Here is a 19,295-nt window from a genome sequence, read left to right as displayed (position 1 = left end):
CGTACAAACTGGCGTATAAAAAGGTATCGTTAACTTTTAAAAATCTTATTAATAATAAAAAAGGTAGAAATCGAGATCTGCAAGTAATCTGCTTTTACAACAACAAAGTAGTAATTCGTCCGCGCAATGTCTGTAATCTTTTTCATTAAACTGATAAAGCTCCGTCGTGAAGCTTGGAATTAAATTTCGCGGAAGGTTTATGGGGCTGTTAAAAAAAATGTTGCCCCGCGAGCGCTGTGTAACGTTATTCCTCGGAGCAACGGGCTTTTTGTCGCCGGGGTAGGAGCCGGCAAGGGCAAAAGCGCGATTACCGCATTCGCGCAGTGCGCCTGCCGCATTTCGTAACCCAGACGAGCAAGAAGCGCTCCGACGAATACAGAAGACGCATCCGCGAATGACCTGCACGCGAAAGGCGAGGAACATCGCCCCTGCGCGCTCTCTCTCTCTCTCTCTCTTTCCCTTCAGAGCCCACCTGCATCCGCAAACATTGCATAAGAGCTCGGAAACGGAATTCGCGGAGAGAAACGAAGACTGCACGATCGACTGGAGACTGTAGCGGTGAAATTATTCCTACTAAAATTACATCACGTATAATTACGTCATGTACAGTTTATTACAAGGAGCCTCGAGAGATTACAGCATCACTTCTCAATCAAGAATGGATCATTAATATACACGCGTAACTCATTTAAGCATCACACACGACTGTGTGTGAAACTTACGACGATTCTCTGTCGAGTTGAGCACGAAAATTGGACGAAATTTTGCAAATATCATATTTTGATCTTTACAAAATAAATGAATCGCAAAATAAACAGAAGCAATCTATACGTCTTACAAGATGCGACATCAAAATGAGAATTAAAATAAAGTGCATTCTCGAAGAGGGCGAAAGCGTCTCTCGACGGCAATGTCGGCACTCGATTATCCGTCCGGCTGATGCGACAAATAAAAAAACCAAGTTGACGCTCCGAGCCCACCCGGCGCGATCGAAAGTCATCCAGTTGCCGCGGCGTTCTGGCTCGCGGCCAGCTGACTTCGGTGCGAGAACGCACCACCGATCATCCCGCGCACACCCACACCGCCGTGAGCGCGGTGCCTGCCCAGCGCACACGTGCAACGACCCCGTGAACTTGAACTTGCGCCGGTTCTCGTCTCGTTCGCGGCGCGGCTTCGAATTGTTCGTCGAAAGAGTCGTTAACGCGGAGGAGAAAAGGGCCGACCCGCGTCCGAGCAACGAGGAAGGGCACGCGAGCAGCGGCAAGTGTACGCGCGAGAAATACGCGCGAGAGAGGCTCGTTCGCGGAAGGGGACAAGCGGGGGGCGCACAGCGCGATGATAATCGCTACCAGGAAGCAGCGGGGGCCCCCGTGGCACAACGTGGCCCACAACAGCATGCGCTGCCGTCGCCGGAGAGCAACATGTGCATGTCCTCCGCGCGCGCGCGCTCTCGGTCTCTCTTCAATTTCTAAACTTCGAGAAGCTGCGAGCGAGCGAGCCGGCTAGATTTCAGATGCGCCGAGCGAGCCGCGTGCGCGGGCGAATCTTTATGCCGCCATATGGCGGCCTCTCTTTATTCCACCGCCGGTTTTATACTCCCGTCAGACAAGTGCGGGCTGTTGTGAATGCGATTACGTGCTTCTCGCATAAACGCGATGCCGTCGTCGTGGCCGCAGCAACGACCGACCGGTAGCCGCCGTCGCGCGCGCGCGCGCGCGCGCCCGCTTGCTCGCCGAATTATGCCGACCTCCGTCGACCACGCGGGGTCGCTTGATCCTGTGTTCGGAGTCAGCGCGAATAAGCGATGTCGATAAGGATGCTCGATGAAATGACAAGCGAGGAATGTGACGCGGCGATTCGTGTCGAAAAGATGAAGAAAAAAAGGAACAACGCGGACCAGAGTGCCAAATTCGGCACCACGGTCAGCATTTGCTTTGTCTGATTCTGTCCACGTCAATTTCAAGCTTCGAAACGTTTATGCGTATCCATAACAAATTTCTTAACCTCAAAAATATTCCTAGACTTCTCGAATATTCTTTTCTCTTATGAATGTAATCGATTGTCTCGTCGCAAACATCATTCCCAAGTAACGGAACTTTCGTGTAAATCTTCGTTATCAAATATTTAATGCCGTAAATTGAGAACTCGCGACAGATTTCATCGCGATTTATAGGAACTCGCAATTTCTCAAATAGAGAAAATCCTCTTGTCTTACCTTTTTCGTATCGACAATAGCGGCGGCGCGAGCCTTATCCTTGGTGCATCGGCACGGCCGGAGGACGAGGTAACTCGGTATGCGGGTCACCCCGTTCGCCAGTGCGCGTATCGCGAGATGCATTGTCTGATCAGATAGCGCGCGCGCGAGTTTACGTTATCTCGTGGCCGCTACCGCATAACTCTCGCGCTGACCGCCTTGCTCTCTCTCGGATTCGCTCGCGCGTGCTCTCAGCCGTTATGTATGCACAGCTCGATCGAACTCGCCATCTGAAAATTCAAATGTCTATGTTTGCAGCTAATGTCCGAGATTTTCCCCGTTTCTCAGTTCTCGGAGTTGAAAAGGCAAAGTTTACAAGTGTACAGCGTATCTTCCATACGTAAGAGAAACGGCTAAATATATCCGATAACGCATGTGTTATAAACGATAAAATACAACGCATGGACAAAACACACTTGCTGGAAACATCTGATTTCAAAATATCGATTTTTCTATACGTTGATCGTTTGAAATTTGCAAGAAACAAGATAAAAATATGATGGGAAATAATTCGAACGACACATAATGCAAAGTGTTAAATGGTTCGCAATCATCTCCGGTGCGCGAGTCCTCGATAAATTGTTGAGTCTACACTGCGTTACGTACACTCTCGAAGTATGCCGTCGATGGGAATACAACGTGAGTACTTACCCTTAGTCGCGACAGGCGATCGCCTTTCTCAGAATTAAATAAGTCCCTTTATTGGTTATCGGATCACAGCAGCAGCAAGTTCAAGGTTGACGAAGTAAAAATAGCCGGATCTCGCCAGACTCTCTCGCTCGCTGGAGCTGCTTCTGCTGCTGCTGTATTCAACCGGAAATGCACTGCCCAAGAGTGGACAGCACATTTCGAAGATCACCCTGCCGAATTAATCTTTCTAATCAGTCCAAAATAAATAATCGGACCGTCAAACATAAAAATTTTAAAATTTTTGTAGAAAACGACTGTTTGCGAAATATTTTAGTGACTAAATTCCGGTCCTTTTGCGACTTTTTCTTTTTCATCCTTTTGTTCGTGAAATTCGATATATCGAAATTCGTTAGGCGCAAATAATATCTTTCTGACTGTGCAAAATGTTTCCATTCGGAAAAACGATCGTTAGTTTAACAGCTGAAGGAAAAATGCGGTACGCGACAAAATCGCTCGGTAATTAACGACATAAGGCGACCGTTTCAGACATTTCAAATCGTGACGCCGATAATGGACATTGCAGATTGTCGATCGCGACGAGAAGCGCGGTGCCACTCGTGGCTTTTGCAAAAAAAAAAAAAAAAAAAAAAAACGAGCCTACACCTCGCGTAAAAGAAGAGTAGCACTCGGAATGACTCTGACGACCTTAGTCGTGCAGCTGAGAGAATTACTGTCTGTCCGGCGTGCGCGCCAGCTTTCAGCAATGAAGATATAACGAGGTCGAGCGTGTCAAGAGCTCTGTCACGCGACCAGGTTCCCCTCCGCGTGCCTCGCGAGCCTAAATCTCGCGAACTAGGTAAAGAGCACGCAAGAGGAGTCTAATCTAGAAAAGCCTAACGCATGCCGGACCTCGATTCGCATTGGACTGGCAAAAATTATGTCGTATTCCGCCGACAAGAATAAATCCTAGTTTTATTCTCTTGACGTGAATTCTTCTAATTTGTATTATAATTAGTTTGTTGATTATTTTGCAAAGAATAGGATGCAGGACGCAAAGGACGCAGGATTTGGCGAAAGTATTTGGAGGATAACGCTGTAATAAGTGATAAAACGTATTGTATACTTAAATATCATGTAATTACTGAAGAAGGTAATAGCGCAATAACGCTAGTTTCAACGTCACTTTTTATTGAATATTCAAAGTGGTAACACTATTAGTAGCGACATTTCTCATAATGTGTAATAAACAGATTAGCCTAAAAACGCTTGCTTCGTAGCATCATCCTCACACTTTCATCATCTCCGTCATCGTAATCGGCAATTATCATCTTCACCCGAGACGAAATACAAACGAATCGCGATCCCTTTGCTTCGTCACATAATGATACACGTACTTAAATTTATTAGAGATAAATTGCGAGAATCTAGCATAAAATCAGTGACAAGTGGGTGTATTTATATATGTATAATTATATATATATAATACGTACGTATAATTATATATAATTATATATACCTATATACAATATAGGTATAGGTACACTTACGGTGTGAGAGTTATCCCGGAAGCGGATGGGCTTCCGCGATAAATCGGCTCTAAAAATCACGATGTCTATCTTACGTCAATTGTCTACCTATTATTCAGACATTGTTCTCAATCTCTTTCAAGCACGGGCTAAACGTGAACTCGATCGCGCAAGCCGATCGGAGGAAGCCGGTCCCTTGCAAGATCCTTTTGCAACTTCAAAGACCGGAGTGAGTCAAGTGGAGATATGTGTTGTATTGAAATGATGAGAATGGATCCGTGATCCTGGAGGGGGGAAAAGAGGGCAAGGAGGGACGGATAGTTTTACCGAGGTGGCTTATAGAGTGTCTATTGCACTGCTACAACTATTGCAGAAACTATTGCGATGATAAACATTGTATGTGTGTGTGTGTGTGTGTTTGTGTGATATGCCCGGAATACAATTGCAAACTATACCCTGATTGTTGTTTCGTATAACTAGATATCGGATACTATCGATCAGTTCTCCCTCCTTCAGAAAGCCGACAGCCGATTGTGCGCGCGCGAGAAATGTATCTGTTGCAAAAGAAAATACTCCACTCGTATTCGACGTACCTTGTCTCTTTTCTCACTTTTGATAATAATCGGGGCAGCGTTCATCGGAACAAGAAAAGAAAAGGATTATTTTCCGTCGAATCGAAATGTCGATCTGCCGAGTTCAATTTTTCGAACTTTTGGTTCGCGCGCAAAATAGAACGCCGGCTTGACGAGAAGGTGGAAAAAACCTTTCGACGCTATTTATGTACTATTGGTGCACTCGCGCAATCGATTTCGCCCGCCCATCTCTCTCACGCCTTTCCCACATCTCGGACGTCTGCCCGCGGATCAATTGTCGGCCGCTTACGGCGGCCGAGCGCGCACATTAAAAAGACTACGAAAAGGACTATGCTTAAAAATTAGTGAAACATAATGACAGTGTACATCGTCGGTGCTTCGAGTGGACTTGGTCGAACTCCATCGATACGCCACACTTTCTCCTACCGCAGTGGTTTCGGATAAAAAATTGAGCTAAAAACGGCGACGGGGGGAGAAGGTGGCAGGGAAAAAAAGAAAAAGACGCCAAAGCAAACAGACACGTCGAAGGACGAGAAGTACGAACAGCTTCGCAGGCGCAAAGTTCGCATACTTCTCTTTCTCTCATGCACACATTCTCTCTTCTCTGTCTTTCTTTCTCTCTCTCTCTCTTTCTCTCTCCTCTCAACGCGCCGATGCGGAATCCTGTAAAGTATCGTTAACGAACGCTACTTCACCGTCTTCTCGCGGCGACATTGAGCAATGCTCGAGACCTCGATGTGCTCCGCGAAATCCCTATTCGCGTTTACTCCGCTCGCGAATTCCATGCGATCGCATTTCTCCGCGGGAAGAAACAATGAAATCGTAAGTAGCGGTGGAGTACGCGTACACACAGACAGATTTCATCGACCTTTCTTTCTCCCCTCGCGCGAGAAAAAAGGTGCTTTCTCACGACAAGATCGGAAGAGTTATATTTCAATATGCTTCTTGCGTGCCCTTAAAATCCCGCTGTACAGACACCCTTGTGGCCGACACAGAGGCTTTCTTTTACCCGAACGGCGCGGCTTCTCGAGCGGAACATCACAGTGTAGCGAAACGATTCTGCCCGGGCAGCGTGCAAGTGGGTGGGCTCTTCTTCTACTTACCGATCCGATTTAATTCGCAGGAATTTCGACGAGACAACGTCGGGCAACATCGAGATTTATCGTCGACGCCGGTCTTCAATGTGTCAAACGTTTCCGCTCCTTCCTCTTCGACCGTCCTTCTCTGTTAATCTAATTGTCATTCTCCCCTCTTTCTCGCTTTATTTCTCTCTCTCTTTTCTCTCGCATTCTTTCTCTCCCTCTTTCGCGTTTTCTCTCACAAACCCTCGCACATTCTCTAATACGCTACGGAGAATTAAGTAACTATTATCTTTGTCGAAAAATAGGACATCGTGTTCGCTACTCAATCGTCGGTCCCGCAGTTCCTCGCGCGCTATACCTCGACCACTGTGCGCTTCCGAAAGGTTTCCTCTCCCGAAAGGTACACTCGTATACATGTCCGGCAAAACCGAGAAATACTAGAAATCGCGAAGATAAAAACACCAATGTCGGCGCGCGTCCCTCGATGACTCTCGTCGTGAGAATAATAAACGCGATCCCCGGAGCGTTGCCACTCGATTCGAAAAAAGTCGCGCGAATCCCATCCCGGCGCTCGATCGCGATCACACCCCCCCCCCCCCCCCCGGTGAAGCCGGTTGAAATTGACATCGGTGTGATGACGACGTCGCTCGAAAACATCGTTAAACAGTTCCGACACGGAATGTATATAATAGCAAATCGTGCCACACTTGCGGGATATATTTAATTCTTCGCTTAAATCGATAAAAGCTAGTCTTTGATATTATTAAAGAACACCACACGGTCGTATAATCGTGCGCGCACACACCTCTCCACGCTGCGGAGTTTAAGATCCGCGTCGTTTTTCTTACACTAAAAAACTTGTAAAGTCTTAAGCCGGCGAACCATAAGTGTATAAGCTACGCAAGCGAGTACTCGCAGGCAATGAAAAAAGACAACACACGCCTCGTCGGTCGTCGTGCACGTTCGCCGAAGACAACCGGAAAAAGAGTAACGCTTTCGCAAAAATCGAATTCGAACGCGCAAAATGTGCCCTCTCGACGACGGGATCGAGCGTAATTTCAAAATCATACAATATTATGCGGATATGAATATTTCGTTTGAAAAATATCAACACTCATATATTATATACAATTAAATCACACGATCGCGCATTGTCGGACGTGCACAGACGTGCACATTTTGCGGGCAATTCGACGTTTAGCTTCTGAGAGCAGAAATTTTTCGGTCGTTTTTCCAAACGTGATCACGAGAGCTCGAGGGTGACATGCTTAACGATCATACTGGATCGCCATTGTCGGGGCTCGGCCTTGGCGGTATCTCAGGCGGCGCAGAATAATCGTTCGTTGAAAATGAACCATCGCTAACAATTCACTTCATGGCAGCTCAAAGGTAATGATGTTAATAACTTTAACGTTTAAGGAGCAGAGGGAAGGGGGGCAGGAAAATGGGGGGGAGGGGAAATCGCCTCATGGAAAATGTCACGGTGGACTCACGCGCGGGACGATAAAAAGACGCGTCTCGCGATTATCGGCGAAATATGACGACGCGAGTGACGTCGTCGTCGTCTCAAACGCGACACCGTATGTACGTACGACGTAAAAATTTTAATAACAACTCGTGAACAAAGTGAATCTCGACAAACAAAAGCGTACAAAATAATCATCCCGGTCGCAATAGGCGACTGTTGTCGATAAAAAACAATCTACAAACGGGGATAACAACTCCAAGAACAGCACGGCTCCTTTTTCGATTTCTTTTTTAAAAAAATTTTTTTTTCCTTTCGCTTCCTCTTGGCTCCGTTTCTTTGGAAAGCCCGTGTCCGGATCGTCCCTCGAATTTACTTCGATGTACTTCGTCGCGCATCTCTCTCTGCATGTCATAGCTGCGAGTGTCCTGCGCCCGACGCGTCTTTCGGGCCATCCGGCCAACATGGTCCCCGCGGCTCTCGTCGGGATTTTCGCATCTACACGTTCGAGACACACGGAACAGTTAGGGGATACAAGGTAGGAAGTGTCACGCTTATACTCGAGGAGTGCTCGAACGGCCGGTGTTTCCGGCAAGCGAAACGGCAAGCGACACGGCTGCGAACTGTTTCTTTCCCATCGTTCGTACTGTACTTTTACTCGCGTATTTTACGCGATCGCGCGCGCTTTCATTCTCTCCTCTTTTTATCCTTTGCGGATTTCTCTCTCTCTCTCTCTCGTCAACCGCACTTAGCGGTACTTCCGTCCGACAAGGTACAAAAATTTCGAAAACAAAAAGATAAAAAAAAAGGAACACCGTCGGGAAGCAGTCTGAATACCCGTTTATTAGGATGAACTTACGCTACGATGCAGCGCGTACACACATGGCTTATCTGCCACGATAAGATTCGCTACGGAGGATCCGTCGCGGTTCCGAAGCGCCCTTCCTCTTCTCGCTTCCTCCTCTTGTTACGTTTGGTCTTGCTTGCGTTTGGTCGGGCTCGCGCGGGCAGGAACGCGGGAGATCTCTCTTCAGTGAAGTTGGTCGCGATCACGCCGCGTCGTCTCAGCCGAGCCCGGCCCATTGCATAAAGTCGGGCACTTCCCTTACGGGCACGTCTCTGGCCAAAGCCTTTACCCTGAGGTTCCGGTCTTCCGTAAGCAGAACCACCTCTCGTCTCAAACGCCGCGGCTGTCCCTCTTCTGTTGAGATCGAAGGTCGGGATTTCCCCGATTTTTTTTATTCAGCTTAAGTAGGATCTTTAACGCGTCTCTCTTTCTCGTCTCGGTAGTCTTTTAAGGAAGCAAAAAATATCGTCCTCTGATCGAGTTAGAGCGGAAACAAGTATATCCTTCGATAAATTTAGGCAAGAGTCTAAGAGTCCTCGTTGACAAATTTAGGGTCAGATTAGAGACGCAAAAAAATATCTACTTCTGCGAGAGGTTTGAAAATAGAACGGCGGGCGATTGTAGAATACGTTACAAATGGCGTCCAAATACAATTAATCATCTCGAACAGGAATGATAATCGCTGCGAAAAATATTTCATGGTCAAGGCTTTAAGAGCGGAGAGGTACGTACCTGCGTTCGTCTGATCCTTGCTGCTCCTGCAAAGGCTGAGGCACGTAGTTAATATCCTATCATCGTTCCGCGTCAGTCCATCCTGAAACGATCAAGATTCGAAATGTAGCGATAAATTCGACGGATAATTGTGTTTTCCATTTCAGTTGCGAGTTTGTCGCGCAGCTGATCGTTAAAATCGAGTTCGAAAAGGAAATGTGCGGCGAAGGCGGCCGGATAGAGTCGCGATATCGCGTGAAATCGTGTGGGCGTTCTCGGATACGCGGGGCTCGTTATCATAACATTCGCGCTTCAGTGAGCACCGAGCTGCCTATCGTTTCTGCGCCGCCATCGGTCTTCGGAACGACCGTTCTGCTTTGTGCAAACGTGCCGCGACCACTTTCCGCGCCTAGCTGTTCGAATCCTATCGGCTAAATGTCAAAATCGATTCGCTCTATCGCTCGTCGTTGTATACGGCAGGCGTTCGTACATAAAATCGCGATATAACTGCTCCTTGATAATATTACGTACTCACGGCGCATTACGTATTCAGCCGTCGGGACGAGAGTTTTATTCGTCGCTATTAACATTCGAAATTGTATTATCGACTTAACGATATATAAAACAGAGATTGATGCGACAGGTGAAGATAAGCGCGTCAAATTAGAAGAATAGCGAGACTCATCACTCTACACTCTTGTCCCCGAGTGATTTCGAGAGGTTTTCTAAAGATGTTTGACGAAGAAATAAAGAAGAAAAAAAAAAACAAGGATTGTTCATTGAGGATGCCATTAACGCCGCGGTCAACAATCGATGCAAATTCGCTTCCTAAATGCCTCCGACACCGAGTACAGTTACTCAAGAAGCGGATCAAATCGAGGCTCGTCCCGCTTCTCACTCACCTTGTCGACGTCTTCCTCCACCGTGAAAGTGCTGGATGTGAGAACGGTGCCTCGTGTGGTTAAGCACCGGATCGCCGGATTTCGGCTCCTCGCGAAGGCCAATGCTGCCTTAGCACTCTCGGCCACTCGTGCCACATGCTCGGGGTTCAAAGTCGCCCTCGACGCTGGAGGACAGTCCCTGGCGTCGGCGCCTCGAGCCAGACCTTCAAGTTCGTTTAGAACTGCAAAAAAAAATATGATTTCCGTTCACTAAGCACGCGCGAAAACACCGAAATTCGTGTCGCGCGAGTAAAAACCAAGATTAATTACCGCGGAATCGATTATTTCGAGTTAAAGCGTGAGTTATTCAGAAATTAATTTTATAAAAGGGATGCAAAAAAGGAGGAATTTCGTTACATCAATTCAAAAGAAATTAATTTACGTTCATAAAACGCGTATTCGTTTAATAGTAACACATTATTATTCGATTAATGTAATCTATCAGAAAGTAGTTTGTATCATCAGATTAGTGTTTCTTTCGAAACTTTCAAGCCTCGTATTTTTACTGTTAATAATCAACACTTTATTACCATCTACAAAAACAATGAAATAAAAAAGTTTATATTAAAAATTTTAGAAACTCTCTCCTTAACTTCGTCCCTGCAATTTCTGACGCTTACACAATAACTCAAATCTGGACATCGGGACTGACTCATCAAAAAGTTTCTTGTACCTTTCGAAAATCGATGCGGTCATATGAAAACAATTCAATTCCTCTAATAAAAAGATTCTCTATTAAAAGATTTGTAAAAAAAAAAAACCATGACTAATCACATCGCTTTAGCGCGCACACGTCCTTGTCTCGACAAGACCGATCTCATTTTCATGATTGAAAGAAACATGAAGAACCATTATATAAGGATCGCTCCGTTGAGAAGCTACTGTTGCTCAACGATCATCAGAACGACCATCGTTCCGATATCGCTCGTGTACCGATTACAGCCGGTCAGCGTTGGCGCTGCGTCGGGTCAATCGCGGGCGTTTCAGACCGCATACATGCATTCATGTATGAGCCGTGAGAACCTAACTGTGAAGGCTCACCGTTGCCCGCCATTGGAGAGCCAGACGGGCTTGCTTATGGCCCGGCCGACTGGCCGACGAGGAGGTCAAAGGGCAGCACGCTGGCCGATTTTGCATGAGGGCGCACTTTCGTTTTTTCGGCCCCGCGCAAACGACAAAAAGGAACGGCAGAAACGCACAAAGCACAAGGATAACCGAATTAAAGGAGGAATTTAAGAAATGATGGCGCAAGTTTCTTACTCTTTATCATTTTCGACATTCGTGAAACAAACAAAATCACTTCCACCAGCTAGCAACATTCTGGCACATTAAATTCAGCGATTTAAAGATCGGCATTCACATCTCGCAGGGATAATTTACGACGGGATTTACGACTGAACTTTTAATACTTACAATCAGAAGCTTTGGATTAACGTCGAGAGGATTAGGCGGCAAAAGTGACTCGAGATTTCGACTTCGTATTTGCAACTCGTGCGTCAACCGCTAATCCTTTATCTCTTATATGCGAACAAGCGCGCCGAGTTCTTTCGCGAGAGGATTATTGTCGAGAGGGTGCTTTATCGAACTCCATTCGCCGCAGATTGCCGCGCGGGCGCGCCGAGGAGCAATCTACGGAAAATGCAAATAGGAGATTCAGCAAACTTTCCCCGACTCAATAAATTAACCGGCTGCCAAGCCTTATCCCTCCTTCCAGACCCGGCCGCCGTCCGAAAGGGCGGTCGGCGGTGGATGAAGTTCGTGAGAGACAGAGGGGCGGAAGTAGAAAGAATAACTGCAGAACGGGAGAATACGGGAAACGTTGTTATTTATCACCTAAGGCTTGCACAGACATCGTTTATCATTGCGCGATAAATTATTATTCTATCACTGAAATCCAACCGTGTGCGATCAATCAATTTTCAACGCTATTAACGTCGTATATAATTTAACGATTTCTTTTACCCCGCATTTATTTCGGCAAAATTCATCATCTTCTTAGCTTGTTCGCTCTCCGTTTCAATTTATGAAGCGCTGCTCCTTTTTTTTCCCCTTCAAACGAGAATCTGGGTACAATCGTGTAATGTAGTCAAAAAGCATAAAGAGTGTGACGAGCCGTGACTAATCAATAATCATCGATAATGCTCACTTTTGCCGTCGAAATCCTCGAAGCGAAACGATTGTCCTTGCCCTATCGACGGCCGCGACCTAGGTTTCATCTCAAAATTACGTCGGCGTTCGAAAATCTTCCGCCACCGGCGAGGCATCCATGATTCAAAATAGGACGAACAGTGACGTAAGCTTTCGCGCGAGAAATGCCGCGCTCGGATTGGCACGGTGAATAGATTTTGCTGAATCGACGATTGGATCAGCGCTAATTGGCGGTAGCGATGATGATTAATGAGCCTTTCGATTTCCAGCGGCCTTGAACCTTGACACCAGCCTTGTCTCCGATTGAACGGCAAGAGAGTGTGTCGCGTTCAATTTTCGCGATTTTTTTTCACGAGGCTTCGTCACGCAATCTTTGACATTCCAAAAAAAAAATAAATAAATCTTTCTTCGCGACGCAACTCTACCGGAACATTTTAAACTCGGCACATTTAATCGTGTGAAATCAATCGTACCATGCGATATCGTTTGAAAGTCGCATAGTGCAAACACAGATCTCAAGATACGACTTGAACGCGCGAGATGAATACGCGGCGAGAAATTAAAAGTTCCAAGATATATGCGCGAGGCATTAAATGCTCCGAATGCACACCGTCCCGTCGTCATAGCTGCAACTCCACACGCGTTGCTATAAAACACCGTGAAAATGTCAGCGGCGCCGTGCAAGATTGTAAATTTATCGCTGATTGCATTTCGTCGAGTAGCGAGTGCCTATAAACCGTCACTATTAAGAAAGAAACAAGCAGTCGTGTCATCGCGCTATGCGTCATCGTTGTTGTCATCATCACCGACCGATTGACAGAAACGAGAGTCTTATACGCATCGCCGTATCCGTAAAAGACGCACACAGATCTAAGCGTGATTTGTTCCATCGCTGATTGCTTACGCTCACAATCCAGCAAATTAATCTTAATTGACTCTACTTCTTCTTATTTAGAATAAATCTTTATTCTAAAAAAAGTTAATTAGAAGAAATACGTAAAATATTTTAAGAAACAATACAGTTATATTTAAGAGAGAAAAATAATTACCGAGGTGAAATTAACGAGCTAAATTTCAAGTAATATTTCTGCTAATTATTTTAGAATTATATGTCACAGAAGTATCTCATCGGGGTAATAAGCGCTTTATTATGTTTTGTAATGCGGCAGTTACCGCTATTCCGAAGCCTCGCATAGCAATCAAGCGAATAATAATTAATGGTTCTGAGAAGACAGTAAGCACCTTACATATACGATATAATTAGAGCATCACTAGATCATACATATTGAAAGTTCCGTGTCACTGCAGAATCCTTTATACGTTTTCTCGTCATTTTTTCAAGGAAAATTTAATTCAAAATTTTACTTTCAATGTAAAATATGTACTTTCTCGATTAAAATCGACAATTTCTTCTGTAAAACACAAGTTCATTGACATCTTATCCCAAACTGAAACGTACCCCTACATTAAGAATTATAAAATATATAATATGTATATAAACAGTCTGTAGCAAGCACTGTTATATTTACATAGCGGAACGTCACGTGCGGCACGTTCTAGCCGGAATGCCGTTCAGAGGCTTCGGATTTAATCGGACGTCAAGCGCGACTCGCGAGGCCGTGAATTCGTTCGGGCCGGATTTCGACGTGGGACCGTTAAGGAAAGCGCGCACCCTGACAGTGCCGATCGACACGGCGCTCGAGGGAGATTGCTCAACGCTAATTGGAGCGAAGGAATCGGCGTCGGGCTCGCATTCCCCGGCATCATCATCTCGGCACGGCCGAGAGCTGACGCAAGCGCCGTTAATGACCATATCGGCCCGAGTTCAATCCGTCCAGCAGCTTCCCGCGACTGGACAAAGCGTTTCGCCGGCGATGAGAGCGCCGGGGGTAAATGGGACAATTCATTCTCACGGGAGGCGAGCGAGCGGGGAGGGCGGCAAAGTTCCGCGACAGGTGACGCGTAATGACGCTGACCCAATGAACTATTCGCCGCCTTGGGGAAGGGGAGAGACCTGACGATCGCCGACGACTCCGCGACGACAGTGAAACGTCGTCGGAGGGAAATCAAGTGTGTTTGCGCATCGGCGATTGTTTTGACCCGAGGCGGCGACCTCCGACTGGCCGTGCCGCTTCTCCTCAATAACATTATCATAGCCTTGGAAAGGTGTGCTTCGATCATCGTACAATTTCTTGATGATTTCATAGATTCATCGCAATTTTCAATGCGCCGAGAGCTAATTAGAAAAATTAATGATAATCGAATCAGTCATGCAGGATGTATCCGATCACTCGCAATCCTAATAATTTGTCGATCCGCAGCGCGGTTAATTAATAAACCATTTTTTTTAATCAACGGATTTAAAGTGGTATGATGACAGTTTTTATTTCCCGTTGCCAGGCAACAACCAAACTTGCTTCCGGTTTGCACCTCGATTCCCAACTGTGTGAATCCCGCCAGACCGAAATTCGCGCAGAATATCAAACTGTCATTGTACTACTTGAAATCCGTTAATTTTAAAAAATGATTTATTAATTAACTACGCTGCGGATCGATAGATTCGGGATAAAACGCTTGATCTGGTGGTGCGTCCCGATTGCGGGTGATCGGATACATCCTGTATACACATATGATATCTCTGTCTCGAAAAAATATATACAGAGACAATGTATGCGTAAATTTATACTGCATAAAATTGCAAATCACGGTATCGAATTTTTTTTATTAGCGAGACATCGACGATCGTGATGGCACGTTCTATAAAAAATCGTTTCGCAACGGCTATGATTACAATCGGGAGATAGACAGCCGATTTTTACGCGATGGATGGACGCGCCGTGACAAAAGAGAATCAAGTTTATATTATTCGACTGGATGCTTCTCTCGTTTCGCTCGCTACGCGAACACGTGCCGCATCAGAGAGGCAAGGTCTTCTCATTGTTATTTATCAGCGATTATTTCCACGCACGTGGTCTTTTATAGGGATATTATAGCGAACCGTGTTACCGATGTGTATCCACCTCCCTTCCGAGAGTTAATCAACGACCTTCGAACGAAAAAAAAAAAAAAAGATCGACGAGGTTGTACGGTCAAGTGGCATGCGTGTCGATTTCTCGGCATTCCTTTATTCCGCGCTGATAGTGTATTAAATTTTTGTTTTCACTTACCGACAAGTGGCACCATAAGTGTGTATATCGGTTGCGCGCTGGCAGTAGCCCTCACGATGATCTGCAGCTGCGGCAGGTAATCGATGAAGCAGTTCGTATCCGGCACCAATTGTCTCGGTCTCACTTCGATTTCCACCGACACCGAGGACTTTTGCAAGATTGCCTAAACATTGCAAAAAGAAAAAATATGTACATATATATTTTAGATATTTTACCGCTGTACGTATAGAATATCTATAAAAAATAATATAATTTAATGACAATATAATGTATAACAAATATTAATATGCATTAAACTGCACGTTCAAAGGAGCCAATTAAATTAATAGCGAGGCGAATTTTACAGTTGAGCGATTGTTTTAGCCTGCATCCATGTTCGCGACTCTCTTCACTGGAAACGTGACGTATCTCGAAGCGCGTTACATGCACGCGCTTCAGAAAGACGCGCGCGCGTGTGTGTATAACGCGCAAGGATGCAGCGGAAGACGCATTATCTTCCAATTGAATCCCACGTATGCGGACGGTGCCTCGCGAGAGAGGTAATGGCACGCACCGGACAATGTCGACTCGGCAGCATAACGCGAATGCCAATTGTCGTAACAGAGACCACAAACTGTAATGAGACATCTAATGTTCATCGTTTCATAAAACGAACTGATCAACACATAACCGTTCGTCCGTAAGGATCTTTATTCCAAGATATGAGGCTTGCGCTCGATAATAGAAAATTAATTAGATAAATTAGAATAATGAATTAGAATGTTTGAGCCAGTATTAAAGCGTGCCCTGTGGACATGTATATCTTCTTCGTTAGAATACTAAAATATTCTATACCTGTTATCTTACTTCATTAACATATTCCAAGTAGTGATTTTGGGTATTTATTGCCGTCTATGATTTTGAAGAGGAATAATGTATGCAAGAGTAGCTTCTGAATAAATTATAACTGTAAATCTTCTCACTTTCCGTTTTTTTTGTATATTTTTTATATAATTATATGTTGTCTAAAAGAAATCTTCTAGCCAAATAAGTATTAAAAACACAAGAGTTTTGCATAAATTTAAAATTCAGAAGCTATATTATAATTCCGAAGAGCCTCTCACGCTACTTCTGCCAGTATTAAAAATAGCCCCGACCTCAAAATATTTCTCTCTAAATGTTCTAAGACACAATTCATACAAAAATTTATTCATTCAATAAATATTTTCTGAGTAATATTTTTTTCCTGCTCGACACTAAATATCTTCGTAAATCTTTAAAAGACTTATAGATTTGTATCTCATACATGTAATGGCTCTATAATTAATAGTTAGCGCGAATATAATCGGTCTCTTAAGATTTATTCCAATTCGAGTCACCTGAATATGGTTTCACACCAATGTTCGTGCGATGGCACGTCGCGCGAGACGGCGAAAAGCATGCGAGGAATCTGAAGACGAGCCTAATTGCTCGTGGGAGTACGCGGGCGGAATGCAAAACTAGGGAGACGTTCCGTGACGTAACCGAGCAAAGCCCCGTCACACCACGTCGCGCCGCTCCGCAAATGTCATGCACGTGTCAACGAAATCTCGATCCTTTCTTCAGCTCTCCGGAATGTTATTTTCAATTCTTACTTCATAAAAAGATGATAAAATAATCAATATCCCGATTTGAGACGAACCTTAACACGAGCACGACTCTTTGACATTAAATTAAGGAATAACTGCATTCAAAATAATTTAGCTAATGACTGACACGAGTCTATCTAAAGAGAACGTTTACATTTCGGAAATAAATTCGAGAGAATCAATAAAATAAAAATATCAATATATCAGTAAAATCTCAGCGATAAATCTGCGCACAAAATCTACTATGCGATCTGTGTAAAAACGTTACACGTTACACGAGATTTCGACGAGATTTTTTCTCTCATCCCTCTGACATTTTATTCGCAACTCTCATTCTGCAAAAAAGATAATGAATAGCCGGAGGTCGCTCGCCTACTTCTTGGCAAAATTTGACGCGAGTAATAATTTTAAGCTAAATCGGCCGCTTTTAAATAAAGCTCTGAAATACGCGATAATCAATACAAGTGAGTAGACTAATTTTGCAGAAATATAAATTTAAAAAATTGACGTATAAAATTATTGCGCAGAAATACATATAATAAAACGGTGCACGAGATTTAATTTTAAATATATCTATTTGCACGAACGTGCAGCGTCGATATAGCCTTTGTTATAAATAATTCAATGTTAACCTTCCGCTTCACAGCGATCTGGATATAATTTTTAACCCTTTTGTTACGCTACTGTAGCCATATAGCTACGTATTTTAAATTATGAGATAAAATATTATAGCCATCTATATTTCAATATCTGAAAATATCAACTAATTCTTTTTAATCTTGTATACATGACTGTAACACGTATTTTATTATGTATTTAGAAATTTCGCAATAAAATATTAGAATACATTATCATCTTTCATTTTTCACAAGAGCTATTTTTAATATGCAATTAATGTTTAAAAATAATACTTTCCTTGACATATTTTTAATAGATTTACTAAGATTACATCAAATATAAGAAAAAAATGCATAATAACTTTACTCATGCAAATTATTGTACATGGTTAAAAAAAAAAAAAATAAATAAAATTTACTGCTAAACGGTAACAAATAAAAAAAGTTTTTAAAACGTCAAAATTGTTTATGAATGATTTATTTATTACGTAACGTGGACAACAATACGAAGAAATATTTTTTGTGGCTATTAAATAATATAGGAATGAAAGGATTAATTGGCACCTGATAAAAAGTATGAAAATGTCAAAATTCCTGATGCGCCTGTAATTATCAGAATATCCCGATATATTTGCCTAATCGAAAACTCCATTTAGAGGATTAAAGACTCATTTATTTCCATTTCATGTCGCTCGAGAGATTCTAGAGTATTTCACTCGATTAAACCACCACTCGTTTGTGAATGAATGGTAACACCTGTTCGAATATTCTCTCAGAGCAGTATATATGTACTCAAAATATCTATTCCAGCGATGCGAGAATCAAATTTATCTTGTGCAAACAATAAAAAATAAAAGTAAACCACGTTTTATTCAATTTGACGCCATTCTCGCGACATTGAATTGCATTCGATATGCAACCGCGATTAACTGCGCAATTTGTCAACCGAGATCCGCCGACATTCATCGACTTAACACAAGACGTTACTTGAAATATGTGCAATTTTTTCGACAGACTATAATTCAAACAAACTCATCTCGCCGTTGCGTCATCGGAAAATAAACTCGCGTGCTCGCGGGTGTCTCTTTCGAATTCAATCGCTCGCGGCGCGCCTCATTACAGCGCGCCGTGCGTGTGACAGCGGCGTAAAAAGCCCAGGAATTTACTCCCGTTTAAAGTATTCGTGAATTCCTAAACGATGCGGCGTGTACCGTTGCGCACTCCCGCGAACGTAGCAACCATCCTCGCCGTCTCTCTCTCTCTCTCTCTCTTCGTCTCTTTTCACTCTTCTTTCCTCGCTCTTTCCACCACACCGCGCCGTTCATGGTTCTCGTCACTTTTTTTTCCCTCCGTGGGCCCGCTCGCACCTCACACGCCTCGCACCTCGTCCGAGAGCTCAGCCTGCTCGTGAGAACCCTCTTGATCACGCATCGCGGCCCCTACGCCCGCGCGCATATTAAGCGCACACCGACGCGGGCCTTCACACGCTCGAGCGGGCCCGCGCCCCGTAACAACATTGTAAATGCGCAACGCTCGCGGAAACGTACCTGGTAACCGTCGGGGACAGGCTCGCAGATCGTCCGTCCGGCGAGAGCTAGGAACGTGCCGTACTCGCGCGCGGAATAATGCTCTTCTGCAGGTAAGAAGAGAAGACGGAGTCATCGACTCCATTTTTTTTTTTTTTTTTTTCTTTCGTTCGACGCACGA

The 19,295-nt window shown here is 44.4% G+C and overlaps 1 protein-coding gene across 2 annotated transcripts in view; it reads right to left on the bottom strand.

Annotated features, from left to right (window-relative positions):
* Positions 1 to 4,051: 4,051 nt before the first annotated feature.
* The window catches only part of Smg6 (Smg6 nonsense mediated mRNA decay factor), an 85,880-nt gene continuing 70,636 nt past the window's right edge, over positions 4,052 to 19,295 (bottom strand). For both annotated transcript variants that reach the window (XM_012376803.2, XM_012376804.2), the window contains 4 exons: positions 15,365 to 15,527; positions 10,011 to 10,231; positions 9,130 to 9,211; positions 4,052 to 8,751 (listed from right to left, as the gene is read on the bottom strand). In XM_012376803.2, the coding sequence (XP_012232226.1) occupies positions 8,615 to 8,751; positions 9,130 to 9,211; positions 10,011 to 10,231; positions 15,365 to 15,527 (603 nt within the window). In that variant the 3' untranslated portion in view covers positions 4,052 to 8,614. The remainder of the gene's footprint in view (positions 8,752 to 9,129; positions 9,212 to 10,010; positions 10,232 to 15,364; positions 15,528 to 19,295) is intronic.

The sequence above is a fragment of the Linepithema humile genome, chromosome 8 (genome assembly GCF_040581485.1).
Source record: "Linepithema humile isolate Giens D197 chromosome 8, Lhum_UNIL_v1.0, whole genome shotgun sequence".
Taxonomy (NCBI): domain Eukaryota; kingdom Metazoa; phylum Arthropoda; class Insecta; order Hymenoptera; family Formicidae; genus Linepithema; species Linepithema humile.
Note: the sequence above shows the minus strand (reverse complement) of the source record. Positions and strands in the feature narration are given on the sequence as shown.